The 14,781-nt window shown below is 41.5% G+C and overlaps 1 protein-coding gene and 1 long non-coding RNA gene across 3 annotated transcripts in view; one reads left to right on the top strand and one right to left on the bottom strand.

Moving 5' to 3' along the window:
- Positions 1–1,251: 1,251 nt before the first annotated feature.
- Positions 1,252–14,781, bottom strand: part of LOC147026543 (pituitary homeobox 2-like) — a 99,727-nt gene continuing 86,197 nt past the window's right edge. The window contains exons 1-3 of one of the 2 annotated variants that reach the window (XM_085882023.1): positions 4,673–5,007; positions 2,772–2,977; positions 1,252–2,249 (exon numbers count right to left, since the gene is read on the bottom strand). In XM_085882023.1, coding sequence (XP_085738149.1) covers positions 1,710–2,249; positions 2,772–2,977; positions 4,673–4,733 — 807 coding nt within the window. In that variant the 5' untranslated portion in view covers positions 4,734–5,007 and the 3' untranslated portion in view covers positions 1,252–1,709. Of the gene's footprint in view, positions 2,250–2,771; positions 2,978–4,672; positions 5,008–14,781 lie in introns of those variants that run through there. The other variant, XM_085882024.1, reaches the window with a different exon arrangement.
- The window catches only part of LOC147026544 (uncharacterized), a 91,892-nt gene continuing 82,131 nt past the window's right edge, over positions 5,021–14,781 (top strand). Inside the window, exon 1 of the long non-coding RNA XR_015058388.1 lies at positions 5,021–5,182. This is a non-coding gene — a long non-coding RNA (uncharacterized LOC147026544). The remainder of the gene's footprint in view (positions 5,183–14,781) is intronic.

The raw sequence follows: 14,781 nt of genomic DNA on the forward strand, positions 1-14,781 counted from the left end.
TTGGAGTATGAGATCTCCATCCAATCGCTGCGATATTCATTTGAAATTTAAAACAGCTGGAAACGTTGGTGTTTATAATCAATCCTTATAATTTTTTTTAATTTTTTTGCAACGAATCCCTCCATACTCAACGCTCGTACAATAATGAAGTCGAGAAAAAGTGGTCGCCTTTGGCTTTTGAATGCATATACCGGGTGGTGAGTGTGACAACCGCTCACCTTTAATACATTCCAAACATATAGCGCTGCAATGCTCGGGGACCAATAGGCCCCGAAAAAGATAATCAAGAAAAGATCGCCCTGAATAAACATCTTTCATTGTGAAAAGAAACCACAGACATTTCAGGAACGCTCCTTATAGTCTGTATGCAATTGGCTCTGGTCAAGCACAACCGTGACGTACTGGGTGATTCATTGCTCAGATAGATAGGGACCTACACAGGGAATGCATGAAATCTCATTGTCTATCCCCCACACACATCTGCTTTGCTTAAATGCACCTTTTCCATATATATATATATATATATATATATATATATATATATATATATATATATATATATATATATATATATATATATATATATATATATATATATATATATATATATATATATATATATATATATATATATATATATATATATATATATATATATATATATATATATATATATATATATATATATATATATATATATATATATATATATATATATATATATATACCTTATTTGATTAAAAAATTTTTTTAAATGCATACTCAACGTTGTCAGGCGGGCATCTATCTCGATGCGAAGAAGCATATTTTTCCCAGGTTAGATGAATTTTGTGTGAGCATTATTAAACTTTTATTCATTTTGGAAACTAACCACACATAGATCATATTTGGAAGTCAATTTACATACTTGAGTGGTCAATAAAGCAATCCAATGGCCAATTGTGTGATAAACGATGTCCTTATTAGCACGGGTGTGCGCCACAAATAGGGTGAAGGGACGCAATGAGGTCTAATGTCCTGCACGAGCAAAGTGAAAGAATAAGAAGAATAAAGTGAGAGCATGAATGGGATCCGTTCACCGATAGCACTCAAGATTTCCTTGTGCAGTTTGTTTTTGTCGCTTACTTGTGGCAACTGCGCAACATGCGGCACTCGCTTTATGATTGCCATAAATTCGGAATGTCTTTCCAAAAATTGAGCGTGCTCATGTACAAGAAGATTTGTTCATAAACACAACACATGCTTGGTCTATAGGGTGATGAAACACGATTTATTGTTCTTTCAAATATACTCAATGTGCACACATGATGACAGTTACAAAACATCATAACAGTATATGTACATTCAGGTTGTCAAATGTATCTACGTGCTATCAACATTTTACCTTGGATACGACAGTGATAGGTGAGGTGACCTTGGTACAAAATTGTACATTACCTCCACATTGTCGATGGAGACTCAATTAGCTTTGGGTTGATGAGAATACAAATCCTCATACTAAGAGCATGGGACTCTCGATTTGGAGAAGGCTTCAATACCAATACGTACATATACATTTACATTTTGCACCCTCCTTTGCCCACACATTTCAGTGCTTGGGGAATCAACGCTGTGGCAGAAGCGACCGCTCACGTCCAAGATTCTGTTCCACCAAACTACGGACACCAAGTTGGAAAATCGGGTAGAACATTGATGGTGATATGCGAGTGTCACACGGGCCGTTCGACTGCATACTGGCAAGCGCTGAGGGATGCCGGTGTAGGCTGTACCCCTCCGGGGTAGCCAAAACCTGAATGCTGTTTGGCTTTGAGCCGCAGACTCGCCAAGCTCGAGTTGCAAGTGTCCCTGTACATGTAGGCCGCAGCTCCTGGGCCGGCCGCGTAAGGACAGGATGAAGTCGAGCCAAGTGAAGTGCCGCCAAGGTTGTTGAGGCCAGAGTTAAGTCCAGCCGGCGGCACTGTAGAGGGCACCATGGCCGAGGTCATGCTCATAGAACTGGGTGTCTGGAAGACACCTTGCGATGAAAGTGCATTCACGTTCACCGAGTTGAAGAACGGGAAGCTCTTTGCGGAGAGTGCATTTGAAGCGAGTCCCTTGCTGGCCCAATTGTTATACGAGTAACCCGAATACATGTCGTCATAAGGCTGCATGAGGCCATTGAACTGCGGTCCGAATCCGTTCTTACACAGTTCAGCGTGTTGGTTTCGCTCCCGCTTCCGCCACTTGGCCCTTCGGTTTTTGAACCAAACCTGTGCATGTGTACAAAGGTTCTCTCAGAATGGGGCAAAAACACATGGAGCTTACAATGCCGCATCTGCACGGACGGCACAGAGTGTGTCACATCGCGGTACGTGGACCATCAAGAGCCACGTACTTATGGCTGAGAAAATTCCCAAGGCTGACACACTCAATACAGTGTCCATAAATTCTCATGAACATGCATTACAAACACCAAAATGAATGAGATTTTCATCATCGTAACAAACACTTTTCAACAAAGACATATGTGCTCTCAGTTGAAAATCATTTTGTGCATCATTCTTCTTGCCCGATACAAGAGAACATCGTCCTCCCAACTACTGAGTCTAGCCATGCCAATATGTCGGGGTTATGCGTATGGTGTGCACATTTGCCCCTGAATTGTGTATATTTATGCCGAGCTGGACGCAATCTCCACTGTATTTATATTTCCATGAAATAGAGGCAAACACATGAGTGTGTGTAATGCAAAATAAATAGCTCTAACTTTCCAACTTTCTGATATACCTTACCCGAACTCGAGCTTCCGTGAGGTTGGTCCACACTGCGATCTCCTCGCGGGTAGACATATCTGGGTAGCGATTTCTCTGAAAAGTCGCCTCAAGCTCCTGAAGCTGCTGGCTGGTAAAATGAGTCCTCTGACGCCGTTGCCGTTTCTTTTTGTTGGAATCGTCAACACTCGTCTCCTCTGCCTTTGGTGGCTGTGCCTTTTCCGTCTCTGCAAAGGTGACATATAAATTGTCCGTTGGTCAAATGAGCACCATTCCTGACTACAAGGGGGGTGTTGGGGGTGGGGGGGTCTAGTTTTGCAGTATTCGAGCATTGGGAGTCGATGTGAATGCAGACAATTCTCTAATTTCGTTTTCCAACCACAATGATAACGGTACAGGTGGCACTACTTATTGCAATAAGTTACACATGATCTGAAGTTAATGTCATGTTGCCAGTATTTTCTTCCCTTGGTATATCGAAGGCACATGGATGGATGAGTTTGTGCACATCAACCTCGTAAGATAAGGATATTAGGAGATACCAATGTACCTTTTTGCTCCCCGAATCACAAAATTATGATATGATGTACAAATCGACGGTGTATGTGAAAATTGTACAGCATTATGAGGCAAATGCTCAGAAGGATAGCGCCGCATAGACCAAGTCTCAATTCTTTTAAAAGTGATCAAATAAATGAACGGAGATTATTTCTACCAGACTACCAGCACAGTTTAACAGTACATTGTGAATAATGTATAATAATCATAATAATTATAATTATTGTCATAATGATGTACCAGGTTCTATACAGAGTGAGGGTTCTGCCGCAGCAGTTTCGTGGCTTACAAGGTTTACAATCCCGGACGGGTGGCCACTCAGACACATGATCTATCCTATCGCTCAAGATAAATTATAACCAATGTATGTCATGTGCAGTGTCATTGCACACAAAGGAGTCCAACAAATTGCACCTTTCAATGACCATCGACAAAAGCGTATACTTTCGGGAGTCGTGACGTGTGAATAAAAAGAGAATTTCATCTAATTGCCTCCCATAATATATAAAATCCAAATTGTACACACATTGCAATAATTATAAATGGGGGTATTGGCTTCAAACGACTACAGAAATAAATAAAACAATATAATGCCGCTTTGCTTTAAAAACAAAATTTTCCCCCTGTTCTGACGACGCGGTCCCGCGAAATAAGTACGTGAGTCGCATGTGTGTTATTGCCTGCTTGGAGGCACTGAAACTGCACTCGAGCAAAACTTCACCAACGTCAAACACGTGCTTAATAATTTCCCAGACGCGCTAGTAAATTTGTCTTTATTTTATCTTTTCAAAATTTAATGTAATTTTTTTTTTCTTCATTTAATTTAATTTTCTTTTAACGTGAAGATTGAATAAATGTGAAGAATTTCCCTTTTAAACCACCGCGTGCATCATTAAAACCTTAGTGCTTATTATATAGTGCATTCCTCCCATCGCAAGCCAGCACTTGTCCGGATGAAGGTTTATATGAATCGCCGAAATAGCGTTCCGCATCTATAATTTGGAAGCGTTTGATGTTTCTAAAAATTATCTCAATCCGTAATAAGTGTATAATTGAGCAGATATGGTTCCTCCGGAATGGACAGAAACGCGTCCGATGTTTTTTGTTTTGTGTTTTTTTCTTTTTCTTTTTCTTTTTCATAATGTTTCACCAAGTTGCGAAGACATTGCAAACGAAGGTGATGAATTAATGGCTCGACAACAAAACGAGTAAAAGTGCAAAACTTTGCTTTTCACCGGTGGAACAGGTCGAGGTATTAAAAGGCCATGAATTTGCAATAACGTACGGCTTGACGTATGATGTGCTGCGCTTGGCATGAATATTGAGAAATCTGCGACGGAACAGAGAAAGTCCATCGTTCATACCTTTTCCTTCGGATGCTCTTTCCACGCTGCCCAACCGGTGCCCGTGCAGATTCGCCGACATAGTGCAAGTCACACCGCCGTGCACCTGCGCTAGTTGTCTGTTCACCAGTGCACTCAAGCTGCGTCCATTTAACAATGATTGACGAACGGTCAGTTCCCTACGGTCCGGATATCTCTCCTTTGGCTCGCGTCAGCACGTGTGCGGACAAGCCATTCTCCGCACGCGAGCCTTATAGAGAGTATACGTGGATGCCAGCCGGAGCCGAATGATCCCTGTTGCGCACCCGTCCTGCCACCCTGAAACCGACCCCACCCGCTTTGCAAAGCATTAAGAAGTGAACGGTCGCAAATCACCCCGCGTCTCGGCGCCTGACCCTCCCTCGGAGCTCGACGCCACGCCCAATGGTGGATGGTGCCTGCACACTCGACGGCTAAGGGCATCATCCCTTTGCTCCAATGAGGACCCGCCTGCAAACTTTGCATCGCTTCAATATATCTCACCCGCGCTGAGTAAGCTACTGTTGTCCATCCCGTTTCCCATTGATTGTATTTAAGTAAAATGTTTTGCGGCATCCAAACTCATTAACGAATGAACTAAACGTGCTCATTGCGATTGGCATTGCTGCATTGGCGAAACATTCATTTGAGAAACGCCTACCTTTGACTAGGTTCGCCTCGCTCTTTACCATCAATGCTATAAACAGACGCTTCAATGTCAGTGGGCACTGTTTGCTCTTAGTGGCTTCTTTCACAACACTGCAGATGAAAAAGCGCATTCTTTTTAACGAGCTCGTGTTCTTTCTGTTCTTTTCCATCAATTTGAGGTGTGTATATATATATATATATATATATATATATATATATATATATATATATATATATATATATATATATATATAATATATATATATATATATATATAATGAAAATGCATAGAAATATATATGCATTCTAAGGTGTATATGTATATATATATATATATATATATATATATATATATATATATATATATATATATATATATATATATATGACAATGCATTTTTATGTGTATACTGAAAAAAAAAAAAAATATATATATATATATATATATATATATATATATATATATGACAATGCATTTTTATGTGTATACTGTATATATATATATATATATATATATATATATATATATATATATATATATATATATATGACAATGCATTTTTATGTGTATACTGTATGTATGTATATATATATATATATATATATATATATATATATATATATATATATATATATATATATATATATATATATATATATGACAATGAATGTACGTGTGTGTGTGTATATATATATATATATATATATATATATATATATATATATATATATATATATATATATATATATATATATATATATATATATATATATATATATATATATGCTCACCCAAATTATTATCATGATTATTGCAATTTTCAATCAACTTTTCTCGAGGGAAGAGTTCCATGCTTCCACTCCCATCAGCTAATTCATGTTTATGATTTCATTTTGTGCAAAACTGAAAGTGACATTTATTATTCCGCCGAGTGATGTTTTGGTATGTTACAAGACGCACACACGGAATGCCTTACTCTCTGTCCATAAACTATCGCATCGTTTGTCACCAGTTGCAAAGGTCAGATGATGAATTACACCGAGTGAAAAGTAGCCGTATGGTCAGGGAAGCCAAAACACTGGGTCGGATCAGATGTAAATACAGAGTGGGTTATAAAATAAGGCTTACACGAGGTGCAGTTGGTGATTGGCAATATCTTCTTATTTAATATCCAATCATTGCCAATAAACAAACAAACAAACAAATAAATTATTCAGTTGATAATGTAAAAGCACGAGATTTGACCGAGTGATCTCTAATATCGCAAAATCAATATATCCTTCTATCATTTAAGTGCATTCATTGTCTGCTGGTTTTCTGCTCTATTAACACATTGGTACATTACAAAATCTACACACAAGCAGTTGTTTTACACACAAAAACTACCCTCAGGAACCCTCCCCGAGGCCACCTCTTTCCGTACTTCCAGGTTTTCACACCACCCCATGACTCTCCCTCTCCTTCGATATATATCTAATATATAAAGAAGAAAGTTTGTTTGTGTGTTTGTTCACTTATGCTTTCGGACCATGCAGAACCAAATGCAACCAAACTTCGCATAGCCTCCTCTTTCATCCAGTGGAAGGTTGAGGGCTATGTTTGGATAATAAAAAATATTGAAAAAGAAAATTAATATCAGATAATTGACCTGAAAGCCTGGATCAGCACTTGTGCAGATACACAGCCTGCGGTTTTTTTTGCTCTGGAGTGATTGAGTAATATGAATAGTGAAGATCGTATATTGAGGTTGTGGTGATTAGTTGTCAACACCACAAGTTTAATTATTATAGTGTTTACACGTATGCCTGTTATTAAAAACATTGCTTCACACATGATTATTATAACACCTCCGTTTTCAGGCCTCGAGAGAGTATGTTGCTTATACTGTGCCTAGGATTTTCTCGGGAGCAGTCGAGTGATATGTTCCGTGAAGATGTATGTTGATGCTGTCGTGATTGTTTTAATCCTCGATGTTCTTGTATATGGCAGTTTGGCTGCTGGGTCACTTCTATCATTTCTTGGAAGCGCAGCTGGACTGCTGATGCTGTGCCCCTCTACCAGTACACTGGTAATAATTTTGCTGACCTCGGCAGGATGACAGGTTGAGAGTGTGACAAGGGCGAATTGATTCGATTTTGGTGAAGATCCGGATTTAGATCCGAGAGTGTTTTGAAGTGATTCTTCACCATTGAGTGATAGCACGAAAATGATACAGAGTATGATATTTCAAAAGGTTATAGATAGATTCAAATGAAACTTTGTGGACAGGTTGGGTGTGTGACACGGGTGAATTGATTCGATTTTGGTGAAGATCTGGATCCAGTTACTAGAAATTTAAAATTTTTAAAGTGATTCTTCACCATTTAGAGATGGTGCCAAAAATGGTATCTCCACGATATTTATAAAAGTTTTGGACGGTTATGACTAAACATGATAGATGAGTATCAAGACTTGGGGAGGTGACAAGAACAAGCTGATTAGATTTTGACTAAAGTCCGGATGCAGATGTAGCCCATCAGTGAGATACAAAACGTAAACTGTTCAGCCTGATTGAGTTTAGTTCTGCTCTCCACCGAGTGCCGTTCTAGTTTATATTTTTATCATGTCTCAAGTACTAGATTTCCTCCTGGACGAATACTTTTTCACCCCACTGAATATTTGTGTATATATATATATATATATATATATATATATATATATATATATATATATATATATATATATATATATATATATATATATATATATATATATGAGAGGAGGAGATTGTGACCATACTCTGTGCAGAGCGTTGGTGCTGCTTAAGCAGTCTCCTTAGCTATTGGGCACAACCCCGGATGAGTCGCCACTCCGACACAGTATACTAACAAGCTGGCACTCATTTTGCCGACATCAGAAGGACGAGAGGCCGAGTTAACCCCACCTGGTGTTAATTCAACAACTGAGCGGGATTTGAACTCAGGACCATAGGATCCAAAGACACCACCCTAACCATTGAGCCAACACCAGGTGTGTGTGTGTGTGTGTGTGTGTGTGTGTGTGTGTGTGTGTGTGTGTGTGTGTGTGTGTGTGTGTGTGTGTGTGTGTGTGTGTGTGTGTGTGTGTGTGTGTGTGTGTGTGTGTATATCATGTGGGTAAAGGATCTTCTGGCTAAACACATGCATTATAGGTTCCACCTATAAGGTATGTGCTTCACAGAGCTACACCCTCTTAAATATCAGTAGGATTGCACTGCAGCCAATACCAGGAAAATAATTAAATTCTAAATTTTATCGACCAGTCCTCCCTGGAGAGGGAACATCCATGGACACATGTTTCGGGTTTGTTGGCCCTCGTCAGCTTGAAGCAGAGTGAGATATACAGTGTGTTCCAAAAAGACCTGGACAACTTTAGTTGTGAATATATTTGGAACCACAAACGATAAAATGATAGGCTTTGGTTTATATGATACAGAAACTCAAAAAGTTTTGTGCACATTATCACTTCAATGTGAGCTCTGTTTGTCATGCGCAGGACATCAAGGCGGTACACGAGTTCTTGCCATGTTCGACTCAGCATGTCTGTGTCCACCAGTGCACATGTAGCCGTGATCCGAGAACGAAGATCCTGCAGATTTGTCACCTTGGTGTTGTGGAGAACATCTTTGACAAACCCCCACAGAAAAAAAATCAAGGGGGTGATGTCTGTTGATCGTGGGGTCCAGGCGGTTGGTCCATCTCGGCCAATCCAGTGACCTGGAAATTTTTAATTCAGGACAGCTTTAACGACTAAGCCCCAATGAGGGGGAGTGCCGTCCTGTTGAAAAATGATATCGGGTTGCAGGTCTTCAATCTGTGGGAAGGCAAACCTTCCAACATGTTCATGTAAATTGTTGAGGTCACTGTATCCTCCTCAAAAAAAAAACGGACCCACCAAGCGGTCATGGAGAAGGCCTCACCACACATTGACCTTTGGACAGTCGCGTATGTGTTCAATGACCACGTGGGGATTTTCAGAGCCCCAGATCCTCACATTGTGCCAGCTGACCCTCCCCGATACATGAAGCAAGCAAGCTTCATCTGCGAACATCACCTTTTTCAGGTAATCTTCATCATCGTCTATGCAACTGAGCATTTCCAAGGCAGGTGCCTAGTGTTTGGGTCCATCATTATGGTTTGAGTCCCTGCAGAATCTGCACCTTATAAGCATAAAGTGTCAGTGTTTTATTCAAAATCCTGCGCACAGTTGTCGTTGGTAGTCCCAGTTCCCAAAAGGCATGTCAAATTGATTTTCTGGGACTTTGTTGAAACGATTCACGCACTCGTTCAACGTCTGCTCCACTTGTGCTTGGTCGACCGGTACTTTTCTGTTTCTGACAACTTCCAGTCTCCTTAAACCCCTTGTACCACTCCCTGATATTAGTCCATGATGACGGATTCCTTCCATACCTTGTATGGAAATTACGCTAAACTTGTGTGTCGGATCTCATCTCGACAAACCATTCAACACACTGAGCTTTCTCCTGTGGAGTCGCCATTTTCTTTTACATGAAACCACCAGACCTGAAGATAATGAAAACTTCATGAGTTTCTGTATCATACAAAACAAAGGGTATAATTGTATCATTTGTGGTGCTAAATATATTAAGAAGCAGTTGTCCAGGTCGTTTTGGAACACGCTGTATCCATCCATCCATCCATTGAGACCATACTCTGTGCAGAGCGTTGGTGCTGCCTAAGCAGTCTCCTTGGCTATTGGGCACAATCTTGGACAGGTCGCCACTCCAACACAGGATACCAGCAAGCTGGCACTCATTTTGCCGACCTCAGAAGGATGACAGGCAGAGTCAACCCCACCTGGTGTTAATTCAACGGTAAGTGGGATTTGAACTCAGGATCCAAGGATCCCAAATCCACCACCCAAACCATTAAGCCAACACCAGGCATACTAATTAATACTATTCCATTAATATCACAAAATACAAACACTCGTGAGGTAAACGAATATAGACGCTGTTCTCACGTGACAACTAACACAGACAAATCTGCCGGCAAGAAATGGCAGACACAAAACACTTCCGACAGATCAAAAATTAAAATCATAATTGCGTTGAGAAATTAATGAACCCTCCCAACCACCTTAGAATAGATCAAAGTGGGGTTGTTCGGGTAGAAACTCAAAATCACAATTGTATTGAGATATTATCAAACCATCAAATGTTTCTGCCAAACTCGTGATTGACGTTACCTTCCGGATCGGGAGCAGCTTCATCCGGATTGAAAGTCAAAATCATAATTGTATTGATGAATTCATGAAACATCCCACCCACCTGAGGACATCCGCTGGGACCTTAAAACATTCCACAGAATGTTTGATGGGGCTAGCCCCAAAACTGAGGGAGTAGTTCGGGGATGGACGGACAGACAGACAGGCAGACAGATATTCACTCTTGAGATATATATATATATATATATATATATATATATATATATATATATATATATATATATATATATATAATGGTTCTGCATTACTTTATAGATGATCTAACATTCTAAATAGTCCATACTTTTTCTAGAAATATGTGTGTTGTTGCTCTTGATTGGCCCCGTGCCTGCCCTGCATGAACAAAGCAGCCACACAGAAAGAGCCGATTGACCTCCCAGGAGCAACCCAGAGATTCCTCATATCGAAGATATTGTGTTGGGGGGGGGGCGGAGGAGAGGAAAAGGAGTGTGTGGAGGGAATGGGTTGGTTTACGGGGACCGATAAGCGCTATGATCGTGACCACGCTTCCCTGATGAATGATAAAAAGACCATTTTTGAACATCCCTCGAGGCAAAAGATCCAGGCTCTAAGGAATTCCCAGTGCAACACTTTATTGTTGGAGAGTACAAGAAGGAGAGAGGAGGAGAGTGCAACACTTTATTGGGAGGGGAGGAGTTCAGAGGGAGAGAGAGAGGGGGGGGAGGGGGATTTAGCAAAGCGAACGTTATGTCATGCTTTGTGACCACACACAGACACACATACACACAGACACACAGGCACACACATACACATGCATATACAGTCTACATGCAGTGCCTCTATAAAGTCTACTCCCCCTTTAAAAATTTTCAGCTTTTGTTGCCTTATAGCCTGGAATCAAATTGCATTAATAAGACGTTTTCCACCTTTATTTACACATCGTAATCCACAACTTCCAAGTGAAAAACAAATTCTACAAATTCCAGAAAATTATTTATAAATACAAAACTTTAATATCTTGGTTTGATAAGTGTCCACCCCCATGAGTTAATACTTGGCGGAAGCATCTTTGACAGCAATGAAAGCTGTGACTCTGTTGGGATAGGTCTCTCCCAACTTTGCACACCTTGATTGGGCAATATTTTGGCATTCTTCTGTGCAAAGCTGTTCAAGCTCAGTCAAATCACGTGGGGAGCATTGATGGACAGCAATCTACAAGTCATGCCACAGATTTCCAATTGGATTTAGATCGAGACTGACTGGGCCACTCCAGGAAATTTATCTTTTTGTTCCTTCGCCATTCCAGTGTAGCTTTAGCTGTGCGCTTTGGTTCGTTGTCGTACTGAAAGGTAAACTTCTGTCCAAATTTCAGCTTTCTTGCAGAGGGCAGCAGGTTTTCCTCCAGGATTTTTCTTTTTTTTGTTCCATCCATTGTCCCTTCTAAACTGACAAGTACCCCAGTCCCTGCTGATAAGAAACATCCCAATAACATGATGCTGCCACCACCATGCGTCAAAGTAGGGATGGTGTTCTTTGGGTGATGTGCTGTGTTGGGTTTCTGCCAAACGTAACGTTTTGCATTTTGGCTAAAACGTTCCATCTTGGTTTTGTCAGACCACAAAACTTTTTTTCACATGTCTTCAAAATCTCCAGAGTGGTTTATTTCATACCTCAAACAAGACTCAAGGTGGGCTTGTTTGAGTAATGGCTTCCTTCTTGCCACCCTACCATTCAGGCCAGACTTCTGGAGTGCTTGGGATATCGTTATCACATGCACACAGTGATCAGTCTTTGCCATCAAGGCATGTAGCTCTTTCAAAGTTGCCATTGGCCTATTGGTGGGCTCTCTGATCAGTGTCCTCCTTGCTTGGTCATCCATTTTGGAGGGACAGCCTGATCAAGCAGGGTCTTGGTGGAACCGTACACTTTCTACTTCTTAATGATTGTCTTGACTGTGCTCCAAGGAATATTCAAGGCCTTTGAAATAATTTTATACCTATTCCCTGATCTGTGCCTTTCCACAACTTTATCCCAGAGGCCTTTTGAAAGCTCCTTGGTTTTCATGGTTGAGTCTTTGCTGTGAAATGTACTTCCCAGCAGAGGAAACCTGCAGCAACAGCTCATTGTATTCTAAATTAATCAGAATCACTACAATTTAACATAAGTGGAGACCAATTTACTTGATGTGTGATTAGTTAAACCTCAGCTTATGAAGAATTACTATTGCAAGGGGGGTGGACACATCCAATGAAGATATTCTTGTTTTGTATTTTTAATTATTTTTCTGAAATTTGTAGAATTTGTTTTTCACTTGGAAGTTATGGGTTTCCACATGTAAATAAAAGTGGAAAAAGTCTGATTTAATACAATTTAATTCCAGATTATCAGGCAGCAGAAGGTGAAAAATTTGAAAGGGGGGTGTCGGCTTTTTATAGGCACTGTATTCATACAAAAAAAAAAAATATATATATATATTTATATATATATATATATATATATATATATATATATATGTGTGTGTGTGTATATACATACATATATATATATATATATATATATATATATATATATATATATATATATATATATATATATACATATTGTTACGGCTGTGGAAATTCGCAAACCACCATTCAGGGCCCGTAGGTGAGATATCTCTAAGTACATGTGTAGTTAGCCCCAAACCCGTTGTATAGAGGGAATTTATGTGATTCATCCGGGCTGCGACGCTTTGAGATAGCCATTTTTTTCTGTTCTATCTTTATTTTGAACCAACCACGTCTCAACCGCCATCACACACAACCACCACGCCAGCCATCCTCACCAACTACAACCACGCTCCAACCCTCAGACAAAAACAACAACAACGCCAACAGCTACGACCTTTACCTTCACAACTCAATCCCGCAAGCATCGCATCACCGCCATTCCCAACGGCACCATAACCATCAACCACCACTGAAAACCCTCCACCACCTTCACCTCTCTCCTTCTATGGCCATTCCCGCACCGCCTGTGAACACTGGGCGTCTGGCTGTTTCGGGCCCGTTCGGCGATTGGTGCCGAGCGCACCGTGCCGTGAGCGCAAATAGCGGCCTTTCTGAGGGAAAATTCGGATCAAGAACGCAACACGCCCACTTCCCTTCCGTCCAATTAGCAAGCGTGGGGCGGCTTGGCCACGCCTCCAGGCGCGTCTGTGTGAAATCGATATATGCAAATTCTCGGATCAGGGGAGGTTCACGCCCCCGTTTCCTCCGAACAATGGGCGAGCGTGGCTCCGCCCCCGAGGTCATCCTGATCCGGATATTTGCATATTTGCGGCTCCTGCCAGCCTATAAAAAGGCGAGCGCAATGCGAATGAAGTCAGTCGAGTCGAGTGGAGAGTGAGTCGAGTCGGGTGGAGAGTGAGTCGAGTCGGGTGGCGAAGTGATCGGTATGTCTTCGAGTTGGGTTCTGGAGTCGGCTGAGAAGAGTTGCGGGAAGAGGCAAAGGAGCTCGGGTCTGAGGCGAGAAGGACGGTGGTCGGCGACGAGGCCGCGGTGTGGGATCGATCGTCGCGGGACCCAAGTCAGCGAGCCATCTCCCTCCCCCAGGGCATCAACAATTCCCCCTTTCCCCCACACTGAGATAGTGCAAAAAGGGGGCCCCGTTCCCACCCCACTCCAAACGTCATGCCAATGAGACCCGCCAAGGAGCACGGAGTCGGGGCACAGCCACACGGCCACATCTGCGGCTCGTCCGCCAACGCGTCACGCGGACGTGGGTAGGACCCCCCCCCCCCCGGTCTCGCGGACCTGGCCACTCCTCCAGGTCACGCGCACAATTGGCCTACAGGCCTGTCTGCCCCTTTGCCGATGAGGGTGGCTTCTTTCCTTTGCTTTTGAGCAAATGTGTGTTGGCGCCGTCTGTAAAGTAGAACTGTATAAGTGTTGCCGTGTGTGCGTGTAGTCGGTAGTAACTCTGCGTCATTGTTGCTTTTGTTTTGATTGCTATATGCATTTTGACTGTATGACTGTAAAAACATGCTTTCCGTGTGCCGATGAAATAAATGTGCTTTGTATGAACTGTTTTCCCGTTTCACTTCGTCTTTTCTTTATTGACCCTCCATCCTGCTTCACGTAAAGGGTTCGTAGTGGGCTTGATACGCCCGGTAATTAATCGGAACCGTCGAGGCCGACGATAACACCGCTTGGTTATCGCTGTAGCACGGAACGGACCGCTTAAGCGGTTCGTGTCT

The sequence above is a fragment of the Eptatretus burgeri genome, chromosome 5, assembly GCF_056783735.1.
Source record: "Eptatretus burgeri isolate ZD-2024b chromosome 5, Ebu_testis_v1, whole genome shotgun sequence".
In the NCBI taxonomy this organism is placed as follows: Eukaryota; Metazoa; Chordata; class Myxini; order Myxiniformes; family Myxinidae; genus Eptatretus; species Eptatretus burgeri.